The sequence below is a fragment of the Vanessa cardui genome, chromosome 27 (assembly GCF_905220365.1).
Source record: "Vanessa cardui chromosome 27, ilVanCard2.1, whole genome shotgun sequence".
Lineage (NCBI taxonomy): Eukaryota > Metazoa > Arthropoda > Insecta > Lepidoptera > Nymphalidae > Vanessa > Vanessa cardui.
In genome coordinates, this window is record NC_061149.1 from 7,816,953 (window position 1) to 7,832,552 (window position 15,600).

The 15,600-nt window shown below is 37.2% G+C and overlaps 1 protein-coding gene across 3 annotated transcripts in view; it reads left to right on the plus strand.

Moving 5' to 3' along the window:
• Positions 1-15,600, plus strand: part of LOC124541129 — a 45,354-nt gene that overhangs the window by 23,674 nt on the left and 6,080 nt on the right. Inside the window, exons 2-8 of one of the 3 annotated variants that reach the window (XM_047118972.1) lie at positions 1,520-1,632; positions 3,019-3,172; positions 8,361-8,548; positions 10,734-10,805; positions 11,468-11,553; positions 13,192-13,292; positions 13,724-13,868. In XM_047118972.1, coding sequence (XP_046974928.1) covers positions 1,534-1,632; positions 3,019-3,172; positions 8,361-8,548; positions 10,734-10,805; positions 11,468-11,553; positions 13,192-13,292; positions 13,724-13,868 — 845 coding nt within the window. In that variant the 5' untranslated portion in view covers positions 1,520-1,533. The remainder of the gene's footprint in view (positions 1-1,519; positions 1,633-3,018; positions 3,173-8,360; positions 8,549-10,733; positions 10,806-11,467; positions 11,554-13,191; positions 13,293-13,723; positions 13,869-15,600) is intronic. The other 2 variants (XM_047118971.1, XM_047118974.1) reach the window with 2 other exon arrangements.

Below are 15,600 nucleotides of genomic sequence, written 5' to 3' on the forward strand. Positions count from 1 at the left end.
ATCGGAATGTGCAATGGAATGAAAACAAAACCAATTACTTCCGATTTACACAACCATTAGAAATAGCTCCCTATCGCGTCAGTCGACGCTATTCGTCGCTATAGATTCGTCAGAGAAAGCAAATACATGTAAATCGACGTGTCAAATTGACGAATATATTAAGTCATATGATATTACAAGTTATTACGTTTGTGCAAAGATCATATTCGCATGAGACATAAATATTGATAATTTGGGATAGCGTACTTAATTCGGATGTGTACGGTTTACGAATTTTGCCGACGCTACATCTAAGTTGTGTCGTACTATACTTATATAAACAAAATACAAGTGGACCTGCAAAATCTATACTTAAATGATTTTTTAAACAATACAATTAAAAAAACATTGCTGTATTTAAATCGATATACATAATGTCATTCTCTTATAACATCACGCTGTCTTTGTCGCACATCTGAAATGAACTATTAAGGAAAATTTGTGTGCTAGAACTGTGTGTTACTTAAATAATACATAGTTACTACTTTCATTATTAAAAGTATAACACATCGCCTGCCGCTTCACTGAATACAGGGTGGGTTCATTTTTTCCCAGAGGAAATAATGCTAGCATTTTCTATCCACGCGTACATCATCATTCATTACACTCATTCATTTATAACAGTATAAAACAAAGTCGCTTACTGTCTGTCCCTACGTATGCTTATATCTTTAAAATTACGCAACGGATTTTGATGTTTTTTTTTTCATAGAGAGAGTGATTCCAGAGGAAGGTTTTTGTATATAATACATGAACAATATAGTAAAGAAACACTGACAATTTTAGATGTTTCTATTGCGACGTCGTAAAACAAATCCTTTATAATATTTAGTATCAGTATTACACACGTGCAAAGCCGAGGCAGGTCGCTAGTTATTCATACAGTAACTATAATTATGTGTATTGTTAAGGCTTCAATGTTAATTAATTATTCTTTTAAATAAACAATAAGTACATGGATGATAAGACACCTCGTGATTTCGTGATTAAAATACTCTTGATATTACTTTTCATATCCATAATAGGATTTCGTTACAAAATTTGATTATAGTCTTTTTTCCTCTTTTTTTTCCCAGAAATATGAACTAATTAATATGAGTCACATATTTGATATTATTATTTATACAATGGTGTGTGTTATCCATATATACAGAGCCGAGATGGACCAGAAGTTAGAACGCGTGCATCTTAACCAATGATTGAGGGTTCAAACCCAGGCAAGCACCACTGAATATTCATGTACTTAATTGTATTTATAATTCATCTCGTGCTCGGCGTTGGAGGAAAACATCGTGAGGAAACCTGCACGTGTCTAATTTCATAGAACCGTCACATTTGTATTCGCTCACCCGCATTTGAATTTGGAACAGCGTGTTCTTCTCAAAAGGAGAGGAGGCTTTAGTCCAGATGTGGGAAATTGACAGGCTTTTATTGTTGTTGTTGTTGTTTTGTGGTTTTAATATATGGTGATGTGTTCCAGTAGCCGGCTACGAGATGTCGCTGGCGGACGTGCGGTCAGCGCGAAGCTCCCCCGCGCCGGACGCCTGCCCCGAGTGTGACACCGGCGCCTCCGTCACATCCGACTTGCACAAGGTAAACAGGGAGATAGATACTATATGAGGCAGGCTTCCTGCCAAAGGTTTTTTTACCACACACGAAATAGTTTTATACATATATTGTTAAATGTTAACACAGAAATTATCAAATGTATTTTTAAATAGTCATCACTGAAGTGATTCATTAGAATGGTTGTTGTATTTGTTGTTGTTGAAATTTCTGAAATACCGATTATTATTAATGTGCATTAAAAAATTTTTGTAAAGTATTGTTTCCTTACAGAGGGGAGGATAGTGAATTTTAAATATAAGCTAAAGAAAACTCACTAGGGCTTGTTTAGATTCGAACTCAAAAGAGAAAGGAGTAATTAATAAGTTTCCTGGTTCTTTTCGATAGAACTTACTTTCCTAACCGGTGGTAGCTTCACTTAATAAAGTTGTTAAATAACGATTCCAAAATGCTTGTAAAGCCTACTTGAATAAAGTATATATTGATTGATTGATTATATTAACGACATGTATCGTTAATATATTCAAGAACCCACGCGAAGCCGGGGCGGGTAGCTAGTGACTGTATATTTCTCCGTTGACACCAGGATCTTTCCCTAAAGTATTATCTCACTTCAATCACTATTGCTTCTCTCTCCCCTCTTATTAAGTAAAGTTAAATTACAACTTGAACTTAGATGGCCCAGTGGTTAGAACGCGTGCATCTTAACCGATGATCGCGGGTTCAAACCCAGGCAAGCACCACTATATATATATGTGCTTAATTTGTGTTTATAATTCATCTCGTGCTCGGCGGTGAAGGAAAACATCGTGATTTAACCTGCATGGGTCTTATTTTATCGAAATTTTGCCACATGTGCATTCCACCAACCCGCATTGGACCAGCGTGGTGGAATGTGTTCCAAACCCTCTCCTTAATGGAAGAGGAGGCCTTATCTCAGCAGTGGGAAATGTACAGGTTGTTACTTTACTTTACTTTGACACCAGGATCTTTCCCTAAAGTATTATCTCACTTCAATCACTATAGTTTCTCTCTCCCTCCAATTAAGTAAAGTTACACTATAAGTCCCCCTGCACTTGATACTTCAAAGTTTCAAGTATTCGTTGCAAATGATTACTTAGTATAGTTCCATATTCTTTAAGAAGTTTATATATTTTGATATTATTGGCAAGCTACTGGTAAATTAAAACTATATCTAAGTGTTACTATTTACTTCTGAAAAACTGTTACAAAATCTTAGTTGCTTTCTATTTGTTCAATTTTATTGAAGCGTTATAGAAATAAGCAGGATTCTCAACACCTCACCACCTGGCAGTGGAGGTATCATGTTTAAGTTACTTGGAAAGGATTCTTTAATTACGATGTAACTGTTTTTAATTAAAATCTTTTAAATAACCTGTATTTTGTCCCCAGTATCAAGTGGCATGCACTTGTAAACCGGCATCGGCGCAATACGCATGCGCGGACGATCCCGGCCCACCAGCACCAGCTAAGACTGACACCCCACCAGCTCTACCACCAAGGCCTCCCACCAGCGTGCTTGCTGCCACCAATCGACGAAATAATGGTAGGTGTATCTGCTTATACTTGTTGACTTATATGGATAAATGTTATATATAATATTGTACTTAGGTAACTGATACAACTTTGTATCATTACATGGTATATAACAAAGTCACTTACCGCTGTCTGTCCCTATGTATGCTTAAACCTTTCAAACTACGCAACGGATTTTGATGCGGTTTTTCTTTAAAATACAGATTGGTCCAAGAACAAGGTTTATATGTATAACACGTGCAAAATATAGTAGAGTAACACTGATACATTTTAGAAGTTTTAAAGTAATGTCGTAAAGAAACATTAATATCAGTAATTATCTGTGGGAAGCCCGGTCGAGTTGCTAGTTTATTTATATAGCAATGTTGGAAAATAGAATAAAATTAGACACATGCAGCAACCTCACGATGTTTTCCTTTCCACTGCCGAGCACGAGGTAGATTATAAACACAAATTAAGCCCATGAAATATTCAGTGGTGCTTGCCTGGGTTTGAACCCGCAATCATCGGTTAAGATGCACGCGTTCTAACCACTAGGCCATCTCGGCTCATAGACAATACATATATAGTTCATAGACAACTACTATTTTAACATATTCCTAACTTATATAAAAACTTTTGATAACACTACCTCTATACCGTTCCTAGTTTGATTCCCTCCCCCCATAATGCTTCGGATGTAAACACTTGAGATTATTTAACTTAAAAACTAATACCACAAGTCTCACCCCTCAAAACTAACCCTACATCATATATCTATATATAAACATAATTTGAGATACACGACAGTTTTGAAGGGAGAAAAATTTAAAGCTAGTACGACTTTGAATGCTATTGGTTTAGCTATAAGGTTCAAATCATCGATTCTTGCTTAATTATACTGTGATTGAGTACACTTGAGATGTGGGGTCTGAACGGTGTGGTCTAGACACTATTAAGCTCTATAATATTTATGTTTACATTTTATTTTGATTTCTATATTGATAGAACTTTTTTTATCGTAAAATAAAAATAACAAATTATTCAGTTGTCTCACTATATTAAGTGAATATAGTTATTAAATACTTGGTGGTAGGGCTTTGTGCAAGTCCGTCTGGGTAGGTACCACCTACTCATCAGTTATTCTACCGCTAAATAACAGTACTCAGTATTGTTGTGTTCCGGTTTGAAGGGCGAGTGAGCCAGTGTAACTACAGGCGGTGTAACTACATCTTAGTTCCCAAGGTTGGTGGCGCATTGACGATGTAAGGAATAGCTAATATTTCTTACGGCCTCATTGTCTATGGGTGATTCCACTTACCATCAGGTGGCCCATATGCTTGTCCGCCAACGTATATTATATAAAAAATGACGATTTAAAATTTTAATAAATTTTATTTTGAAAAAAAAGAAACGTGCTCTGAAAGTACAAGTTTGAAAACAGTACATGTGTACTCGGGTACCGTAAGTAGTCCATAGTTTTATTGTTATTAATAGTATGTATCTATATCTTAAGTCCACTTAAGGCCCCAGGATACGCACATACTCGTTTGAAGGTGTCTGTGGGGACTCTCGGCTGAGTACGTTGTGGATGACAGGGGTTGAATATTATAAATAAATATTGGACAACATCACATACATTACTCTTATCCCAATGTAAGTAGCTAAAGCACTTGTGTTATTGAAAATCAGAAGGACAGCACCATAAACTTCCAGACCCAAGACAACATAGAAAACTGATGATTTTTTCTTCTACATCGACTCGGCGGAATGAAAATCGATGTACACAATACTCGACGACGTAGATCGTCACGTACATAAAAACTTTGCTCTAGCCAGTCAACCAACAAAAAGCCTGAAGCCTGAGCCAAGTAAAATACTTTACCAGTGTTATCAAACCTCTCTCCAAAGAATGTCAATAAAAGATCGCTCTCTTAAAAGACCTGCTGTCTTTTATTGTATCTTTTGTTCGTTGTACCATAAAACGTATATGTAAATCGTGTTCTATTCTATATATCGCATATCGTGTATTGGCTTAATTATTTTCAATTACAACTACACTACATTAACTATCACCATCACATACTATCCCTATGTATGCTTAGATCTTTAAAATTACGCAAAGATGTTTTTAATAGATAAATGGATTCAAGAGGAGGGTTTATTATACATATATGTACATATACATGCACAATATAGTGGAAAATGATTGAAAAACTGTGAACATTGTAAGAAATCCTGCAGTATATTTAGTTTCAGTATTGCAATCGCTTCGAACTTCAGTAATAAATAATTTAATGTTTTAATTACTCATAAATCATATTTATTAGAATATAATTACATTGTTAGATTCAATAGTTTGTACTTATTTAACATTTACTTGGTGGTAGGGCTTTGTGCGAGCCCGTCTGGGTAGGTACCACCCACTCATCAGTTATTCTACCGCCAAATAACAGTAGTCAGTATTGTTGTGTTCCGGTTTGAAGGGTGAGTGAGCCAGTGTAACTACAGGCACAAGGGACATAACATCTTAGTTCCCAAGGTTAGTGTCGCAGTGACGATGTAAGGAATAGTTAATATTTCTCACAGCGTCATTGTCTATGGGTGATGGTGACCACTTACCACCAGGTGGCCGATATGCTCGTCCGCTAACCTATAACATAAAAAAATAAAAAAAAATAAAATAAAAAATAAAAAATTATCAATATACTTAAAGTTCGACAAAATTGTGACACCCACAATAATTCAAGTTATAATTTGTTTAATAAAAACGGTACGTTTCATTCAACAGTGCAATGTAGATAACAATGTATGCCTTTCAATCTAGTTCAATAAAATGTTTAAAAAAAAAACGGTCAAAAGTTACATATATAACGTTGAATTGTATGGAATAATAGATCTTTTCTATTAAACGTCCAGAAATTTTGCAAAACGTTCCCACGTAAGCAAAACTGACAATGGAATATCGACAATAACTCCACCCCTAACGTTTTAACAAAAGTATTAACTACCTGTCTCGAGAACAGGTAGAAATCTTAGGTAATAAATTCATTCAACGTTACCAAAGAGATCTGTATTCACCTGTTCTTTTTTTTTTTAAAATAAAAAAAAAACAACTCAAAGGCAATTTCAAACCATGAAAAAAAAATCTGCTAACTTTCAATTCGTAAAAAAAAGATCGGCTAAAATTTAACTAAATAAAATATTCCTTTAAATAATATTTCTATAATTTAAAATTAGTTATAAATTATTTGTATAGCAACACTAAATAAACTACATAATATACAATGTAACAAACGATGTTAATAATACGTATTCATTGAACGTAAATCTGATATTAGCAGATTCTATAATATAGGACCTTTTTACCTGTACACCATAAGCAACGCACTGCTTCTGCGCGAACGGCCTTTGTAACAACGACATAACCTAGTTCACTATAAGAACTCCATCAAATATGTAGATAAATCAAAATGTTTCGCTAAATAAACCTGCAATGTTCAAATAAAAAAAAACTTATATTCTATTTTTATTAATTATCTGTGAAAAGTGAAATATATACCAGTGTTTTTTTACGTTACAATAAAATGTAATGATGTGTAAAAATGCATTTTTATCCTATTGTAAATTAACTGGGTGCTTTATAGTTGAAAGATTATAATTAAATGATTATTGTATTATAACTTTTCATTCAAATTGGGTGTTTATTCTGTCAGCTACGAACGTAAATAGTGTTGTTGTTACGAGGTCATTGTTCTGTGTTTGCGTGTCTAAATATCGATTCGCCGAAATGGCGCGCAATTTCAAGTGTCACTTGTTTTTTTAAGCGCGAAAATATAACAAAACTGGACAGTTGTTATTTTATTGTGTTATTAATGTAAAGAGTTATTAAATAAATGTTTATTTACGTGAAAATAACTAAAATAATTAGAATTATAAACGCTGATTTTGTACTGGGTTCTTTGTGATGTGAGCTTGATATGCAGTCCTGTGATCTGATGCAAGTTTTGCAATACCAAGTGTCGACCCCACAGCCGACCATCGCCACGGACGTCTCTCAGCATTACGTACCACCGCCACCTTATTTTGGTAAATAAATAATTATAAATTGTTTTTTTTTTTTTGCGTGCGAGTTGCTTGTTTATCTTGGCCGGTCAATATATATGTGTATTGTAACGAAAAAATTTTTTTTAAATTTATTATTTATGATGTGAATATATAAAAAGAAACCTAGAGCTATTTAACATTTCTCGTAAGAATTTATATTTCGACCATACACGACGAACCGGTGACTTGAAGCCGTCTTAGAGTAATCATTAAAAAAATTAACCTAAATAACTAAGAACACACTTTAAATAACATTCTTTTATCAATTTTAATTTTAATTTTTATCTGTTATTTAACAGTATCAGGTTACTCGAAATAAAAAAAAAAATTCAACGTATTTTAGCCGAAGCGAAGTCCGCTAGTTTGTATAGAAAGAGACTACAATAGTTTTATAAAAAAGAAAAAAAAAACAAATTTATTAGTTATTATTTTAGTATTATATTAATAATGTTTTTATTTACCCTATAATTACGGTCATCGCATAGCGCGCACATCGCGAATAAATAAGTTATTACCAACGACCCGTCCCGTCTTAACACGGGTGGATAAAACTTTTTTCTTATATTTTTAGCTTTATTTATATATTTTTTAATTGTCGATCTATTGCAACCTTTTTTCACAAAAACCTTAATAAATCATAATCTTTGCGGTGTTGCCAGTATCACTATCACAGTACAGTGTGGTACCTCTATTACCAGTTGTAGTTCCATCGAAGTTGGTTTTGAATATAATTGATATAATATACTAGAATTAACCCTAAGTTACGATTTAGCTGAGGTTAATTTTTGTGAGGATTTGTTATGTTGGGTCAGAATAAAATCAGGACATATCATAACCATTATAAGTTGTAGAATTTTCCCCCATAAACGTTATGGAAGATTTCCACTACACCATATACCCTACCGCAAGTAAACCAGTGTAACTACAAGCACGAGGGACATAACATCATAGTTCCTAAATATCGCCACCATATTTATTGCCAATGTTTGCCAGGAATGGTAAAAATTTCTTAGTACTACAACAGGTGGCTTTGATGATCATTTGATCTTAAGTTATAAAATAGATAATATTTTGGGGTTAGTGTTTATTTTGTCTGTTTGTGAATATTGAAGCGTCGGTGGGGTGCAACGGCAATGAGACGTCATGCCGGCGTCGCAAGTACGCGTGGTGGTGCTGCGGCTGCGGCGCGCTGGCGGCGGCGCTGGGCGGGCTGCTGGCGGCCCAGCACATCCTGCTGCGCGCCTACACCGCCTCGCCGCACCACTTGGAGACCGTGCCCGCCGCCGTGCCCGCCGCCATGGTCAGCCGAATAGCATAAAACACACTTCAGATGTAGCATCGGCGAATTCAATAAAACCGCCGATAAAATTAGTGACGATTTACACGACCAATAGAAAATGCTCCCTATCGCGCCATTCGACGCTATTCGTCGCTATAGGTTCTCGCGTCAGTTTAACGTGAAAAATCGAGGTGTCAAATTGACGATATACAGCGGCGGTCTTACCCATTGCGAGGCTCCGAGCGAAAGGTCTTTGCGAGGCCCTTTATCCTACGAAAAAGTAACTACCTACCTATGTGATGCGAAAGTTGGTCTGGTTGTTTGATAGTTATTCGTCGGATTATTTGGTAAGAAATGCTAAAGTTGTAAAAATAAATAAATTGTGAGTTTTAAAATATTTTACTTACATTGAGAGATTTACAAAATTAACAAATACAAAGATGTTAGCCACTGATAAATATTAAAATTGATGTTTGCGGCTCTTACTAAGACTAAAATCTTCAATTAGAGCACAATAATCTAACGAATTTTTCACAAATGAAATGGAGGATATGTTCAAGACGCTGAACTGGAAAGGACGTGGCATCAACATCAATGGCGAATACATCTCTCACTTGAGATTCGCAGACGACATCGTCATCGTGGCAGAAACACTGCAGGACCTATAACAAATGCTAAACGAGCTAGCTGATTCTTCTATGCGTATCGGCCTACGGATGAACTTGGATATGACCAAGGTCATGTTCAATGAACATGTTCTACTGGAACCGACTTAGATACACGGTACCGTCCTCGAAGTTGTTCATAAATATGTCTACCTCGGGCATACTTTGCGATTAGGTAGAAACAATCTTGAGGACGAGGTGAATAGAAGGATTCAGCTGGGTTGGGCAGCGTTTGGGAAGTTACGTCGAATCTTAACGTCGTCGATCCCATAGTGCCTTAAGACGAAAGTCTTCAATCAGTGCGTCCTACCCGTCATGACATACGGAGCCGAAACGTGGACACTCACGACAAGGCTGGTCCACCAGCTTAAAGTCGCTCAGCGTGCTATGGAAAGAGCTATGCTCGGCGTTTCTCTGAGGAATCGCATCAGAAATGAGGTGATCCGTCAAAGAACAAAATTTATCGACATAGCCCACCGGATTAGTAAGCTGAAGTGGCAGTGGGCTGGCCATATTTGCCGCAGAACCGATAACCGTTGGGGGAAACGTGTTCTAGAGTGGAGACCGCGTCTCGGCAAACGTAGTGTAGGACCTCCTCAGGCACGGTGGAGTGACGATTTACGCAAGATGGCAGGCAAGGCTGGATGCGAGTAGGCGGAGAAAGACCACAGTGGCGTGCACTTGGAGAGGCCTATGTCCAGCAGTGGACGGGTACGGGCTGATGATGAATCTAACGAATGAGCCACGTCATTTTCGATCGAATCGATCGATCAATCGAAAACTTGTGTCATCGAATTTCTTAAATATGTTTTAATAATTTTGAACCTCGAAAAACTCCTTTCAGCAGACGCAACCGTAACTGGTGTAGTGGCAATGATTCTCAGAACTATTTCGATAGTGGGATAAACTTCAGTTTACATTATTTACAATGTCATCGTTTCCTTCATACACAAAATTAGGAACAAAATCAATAGTCTTAAGTAAATAAAAAATATAGTAAAAATTTTTTTTTAAATGCTCGACGTGAGGCGAGGCCCCTTCAAGCGCGAGGCCCCGGGCGATTGCCCTGTTCGCCACCCCCTAAGGCCGCCACTGACGATATATATTAGGTCATGTGATAGTACAAGTTATTTCGTTTGTGTAAAGATCATATTCACATAAGAAGTAAATATTCATAATTTGGGATAGCGTGTTTAATTCGAATGTGATCGGTTTTACGAATTTTGTCTATGATACATCTAAGTTGTGTAGTATACTTGCTACTTTCTCTAGCATTCAATCTACTTAACGTATTTTTCATAATTCAAATAGATTTTGCATTAAAAAAATGTAGCGGAATACTAAGTTTGAGTCTACTAAACTAAAACTCTCTTCAAATTTACCATTTCATTAAATATTTGCTATGACTTTTTTGGGCCCCAAATTTTTTGTTAAATCTCGATTATACTAAAAATAGTACGGAATATTTCCTGATAGGACTCGATTTTGATAAAAAGTTTTCTTACAATGAGGTTTTAATGTTCCACGAATGTATCTTGCAGCTGGTCCTGACAGGAGTCTGTATAATGAGCCTCGCCCGGCGAAGAAACCGATACAGCTATATGGTAAGAAAAGTATGTCCGACAACGAACTTTTAAGCATGCCTTAGTGTCACGTACACCTTTCTAATCATCCAATTGTAGCCAGGCCAAAGTTGAGCACTTGGTATTTGGAAACACTGTGATTCAAAATGACCATTAATGCATCCATATGTTTGATCATATTACCTATAATATTATTAGTATCTGGTTTGCAAGTAATCTCTGCCTCGAAATTCTCAGAATTTTCAAATATTATGATTTCCGCTCGTGAACGTTTTTTAGTTCAAATATTTATCTTTTAGTAAACAGAGATCTTAGTTTCAATAGCTATTATTTACCACCTCTAAAACAGTTGTTTTAGAGGTGGTAAATATATTGTAAAATAGTATATACTAGTTGTCGCTCACGGCTTCGCTCACCATTTAGAAGTTGTGGTTGTGATGTGTTAGGCGAAAAAGTAGTCTTTATCCGTCCTTCGAGTTCAAATTTACTTCATACCAAATTTCATCAAACTTGGTTCAGCGGTTTGTTAGTGAAAAAGCGACAGACAGACAAACTGACTTTCACATTGATAATATTAGTATAAATATAGATTTTACCGTTATGGGTAACTTGTTTAAACTTAACTGTGACGTCACGACGTATAATTAGGGGAGGAAAACAGCTATTGATAAGGAACGAAATGATATTCCCAGATAAAAGTGGTCGGGGCGTGCTGCCTCGTGTGCGCGCTGACGTGTGTGCTGGTCACCATCACGACGACGGTCATACATATGAACAAGTAAGTGTATCCATAGTCATGCAACTTATAGGATACAGGATTTACCTGGACAAAATCACTCCTCCTAAAGTCCTGGACTAATTCCAAACATTACAGCTTAAAGAGTTCTACAAGAAGCAACACTGACTGACATTCCTTGATTTTTACTGCAAACATATTTATGATTTAGTATTAGATATATTTTTATGTCAAAAGTTTTAGTTGTGTAAAAACAGTCATAACTGCGATATTGAATTATCTGAATTTTCTCCTCAAAAGCTTTACTAAAATAATAGGTTGGGGAAAAAGTTTCTTCGTATTTTATATGAAAATTCAAAAAGTTTTTTTTTATAGTTTATTTACATTTGACTAAAGTATGTAGGTGCCATTTTGTTCGATAACTTTTTGCCATCTTGTTGGTAGTGACATGATCCCATTGCTGTAAAAATTTTGGGGCTTCTGATCGAAAAACTGCGACAAGTGGTTTTGGCAGTCCTCTCGTGATGTTAACCTGACACTGCCTAAGGAATTCTGCAGAGACCGAAACAGATGAAAATCTGAAGGTGCAAGGTCAGGACTATACGGCGGATGCATTAATAACTCCCAGCCAAACTCTCGTAATTTTTGTTGAGTGGCTAAAGATGTGTGAGGTCTAGCGTTGTCATGGTGAAAAACCACACCCCTTCTGTTGATCAATTCTGGCCGCTTTCTCTCAATTTCTTGCTTCAATCTCATCAATTGTTCGCAATACAGTTCTGAATCGATGGTCCTGCCGGGCGGTAACAGCTCATAATGAATGATGCCCTTCCAATCTCACCATACACACAGCATTACCTTGTTGCGAGTTAATCCGGGTTTTGCCACAGTCTGTGAAGCTTGACCGGCCTTTGACCACGATCTTTTTCGCACGTTCTTGTCGTATGTGATCCACTTTTCATCACCAGTTATCAGCTTCTTCAAAAATGGTTCGGTTTCATTACGTCGTAATAAAGAATCACAAATGAGTACACGGTTTATTAGGTTTCTTTCGGGAGTTCATGAGGCACCCATATATCGAGCTTTTTTGTGTACCCAGCTTTATTCAAATGAGTCAAAACCGTTTTGTGGTCAATTGCCAGTTCTTCAGCTACATCGTAACTACTAATATGCCGATCTTGCTCCACTTTTTCAAAAATGGCATCAATTTTGTCCGTAACAGGGCGACCAGAGCGAGATGCATCTTTGATATCAAAATTTCCGGCTTGAAAACGCTTAAACCAAACTTGCGCTACTCTCACAGATACTGCATTAGGTCCATAAACATCACAAATTTTTTTCGCGGCTTGAGTTGCATTTTTACCTTTTTTATAGTAAAATTTTAAAATGTATCGAATTTCTTCTTTAGATTCACTCATTTTAACAACAACAAAAACAAATGAAAATCACACAAATTCCTAATTTGAATTTGGAAGTGCCTTCTTTAAAATTAAAACTTTTTAATAATACCAAAACCAGCCAGATACAAATGGTATAGCCAAAGAGATTTTATTACAAGCTTATACATACTATATGCGAAAAGACTTTTTCCCCAACCTAATATAAATCCAGGTCAAAGTGGATCATATAGATTGCTAATCTGTTTCTAACAAAAGCAATAATCTGTATGTATTTCTCTTTCAGATTGCAGACTCTTAAATTCTGCGAGTATACCAAGTTGACGAGGACCTGTACGTGCTTTTCCATGTCTCCAGATGTCCAGCACAGCAGCTCTGATGATGATGGTAACTATATTATAATTTGAACTAAAACGTAGAGACAATATCACATTTTATACAACTTTTTGTTATTTCGACAACACAAATTGATTTAATCTTTTATCACTTTACTTTGTTAGAATATTAAATAAATATTCTATTGAAAGCTTTCATTTCAAAGGTACGATGATTTCCTCATGATATTTTAGCAAACATTTCGTACTATTAACGATGTTATCAACGATGTGAGCATTAAACTTAATGTGACTTAATACAGTCCCCTGTAGCACACCCCGTTAGTTAGTAATCAAAGGCTTACGTGGGTACTCATGTATCGCACGGAAGCTATATCCCGGGGTGTTGAGCACGTGGAGACGGGCCGGTGGGCCGGTGTGCCGTTGGGCCGGTGGGCCGGTGGGCCGGTGGGCCGGTGTGGGTGTGTATCGAGCGTTGCGCAGGCGCGCGCTGCGTGTTCGAGGGCGTGTCGGACTGCGGCGTGGTGCACGGCGCGCTGTACTGGTGCCTGCGCGGCGTGTTCGCGCTGTCCGTGAGCGCCGTGCTCGTCTGCATCTTCAGCTGCATGCTCGCCTACCAGCTGCTCAGGTCAGATTCCTACTACAGATTATAAAATTTTAGATAGGTCCGTTACTTTGAATTCGGTTTAATAAGAAACCTATTGTTATGATAAAAGATTATATTGAAATCATTTTTAAAAAATACATTGGTAAGGAAGGCATATTATTCAATACAAAATTATACAGACCATTAAAAAAACGCGTGGAATCAATACTTGTTGATTTCCGGCTAGATATATTATATACATACATAATTATAAATAAGTAACATGACCGTATTTTTAAATGTTGAAAATGAGTTTCTTGCCGGTTCGTCTCGGTAAAATCTGCTTTTGAAACCGGTGGTAGCTTCACTTAATTCAATAATTTGTAGTCAACAAGTATGTATAATAAATCATTGTATTATGTTTTTGAAATAATTTGTATTTCTACATAAAGAACATACAGGTTGTAAATACTAATTTGAAATCATACGAAACACAACAAAACAGACAATTTCCACTATTCAGTTAAAATAGATTTCAGCTTCTTGTTCAAGGAAGTCAGCGCAATCTGCTGTATGTGCACCCTGTTTTCCAGCAGCTTGACGCTGTGCTTCAAATCCGTCACCTCCGACTTCACGCTCACGTAGTCGATAATGTCCGGTACCTCATACGCCATTTTCAATTTCCTCACATTGTCCAGTTTCTGAGCCAACCCATCCGCCTGTACTTGAATGACAGCTCTCTCTTTATCCAGATCTACTGTTTGCTTCTTCTTCTCCTTGATCAATTTCAAGATGTTCATTAAATAGTTATTCTGTTCGATCATCGCTTTCTTGTGTATCGTTAGGTTCAAATTTGCGTCTCCGGTCATTTTCTTCAGCTCCCCGAGTTGCTGCAGCTTGTAGTCGATGATTTCCTGACATTCCTGGTTTTCGATTTTCAATTTGTCAAAGTCAACCGCTCTTAAACTTTCGCTCAGTTCCGATTTGACTTTTATTTGACCTTTAAATTTGGAATACTGAGTATTTAACGTGCTAGTCCTGAGTCTCAGTTTGCCGATGTAGCTGTCGGTTATCTTAACCCATTCGGTCATGTACCTGATCCAGATTTCCGCTGGGATGCGTTGAGCTATTTTATCCCAGCCCTCGACTATCACTTCCTTTTCAAACATTTCGCTCGCTTTTTTTATTTCCGTTTCCCTCAAATCGATCTCTTCCAGCTGGGCCTTCAGTAGCGCTTGTTGCTTTTGTGCTTTCTTTCTGGATTTTTCTAGATTGTTTATCAAAGTTTCCATTTCGGTCGAAACTAGTTCAGAACGTTCCAGAACGTTGATCCTCGGTCCGGAACCGAATATGACAGTCCCGCTGACTTTAGCCGAGGAGTCGACGCGTCTCGTCGACACTTTGGACGGACTGGCGAGCATCCGGGACGGACTTATCAGCGATTCCATTCCGAACTTCGAAGTTTGGGACTTGATGAAACTTCCAACGTTCAGCGAGGAGTTGCTGTGGATTTTCAAAGCGTATTCCAACGCTTGTTGGACTCCATGCATCAGGGACGGTTCGAGTTTCATGATGGTCCGTTCTATGATTTCGTTTTCCAGCGTGAGGACTCTGATGTGATGTTTCAAGTCGTTCACTTGCTTGATCAGTTCGGCGTCGGTTACCTCTTCGATGTAGTTCGCGAAGTGGCAGCTCGATCTCGAGTGCTGGCTCACGCTGCTCCGGTGTCCGTGCGGTTGTAAATACGACATTATTGTAAAATAAAATCGAGTTT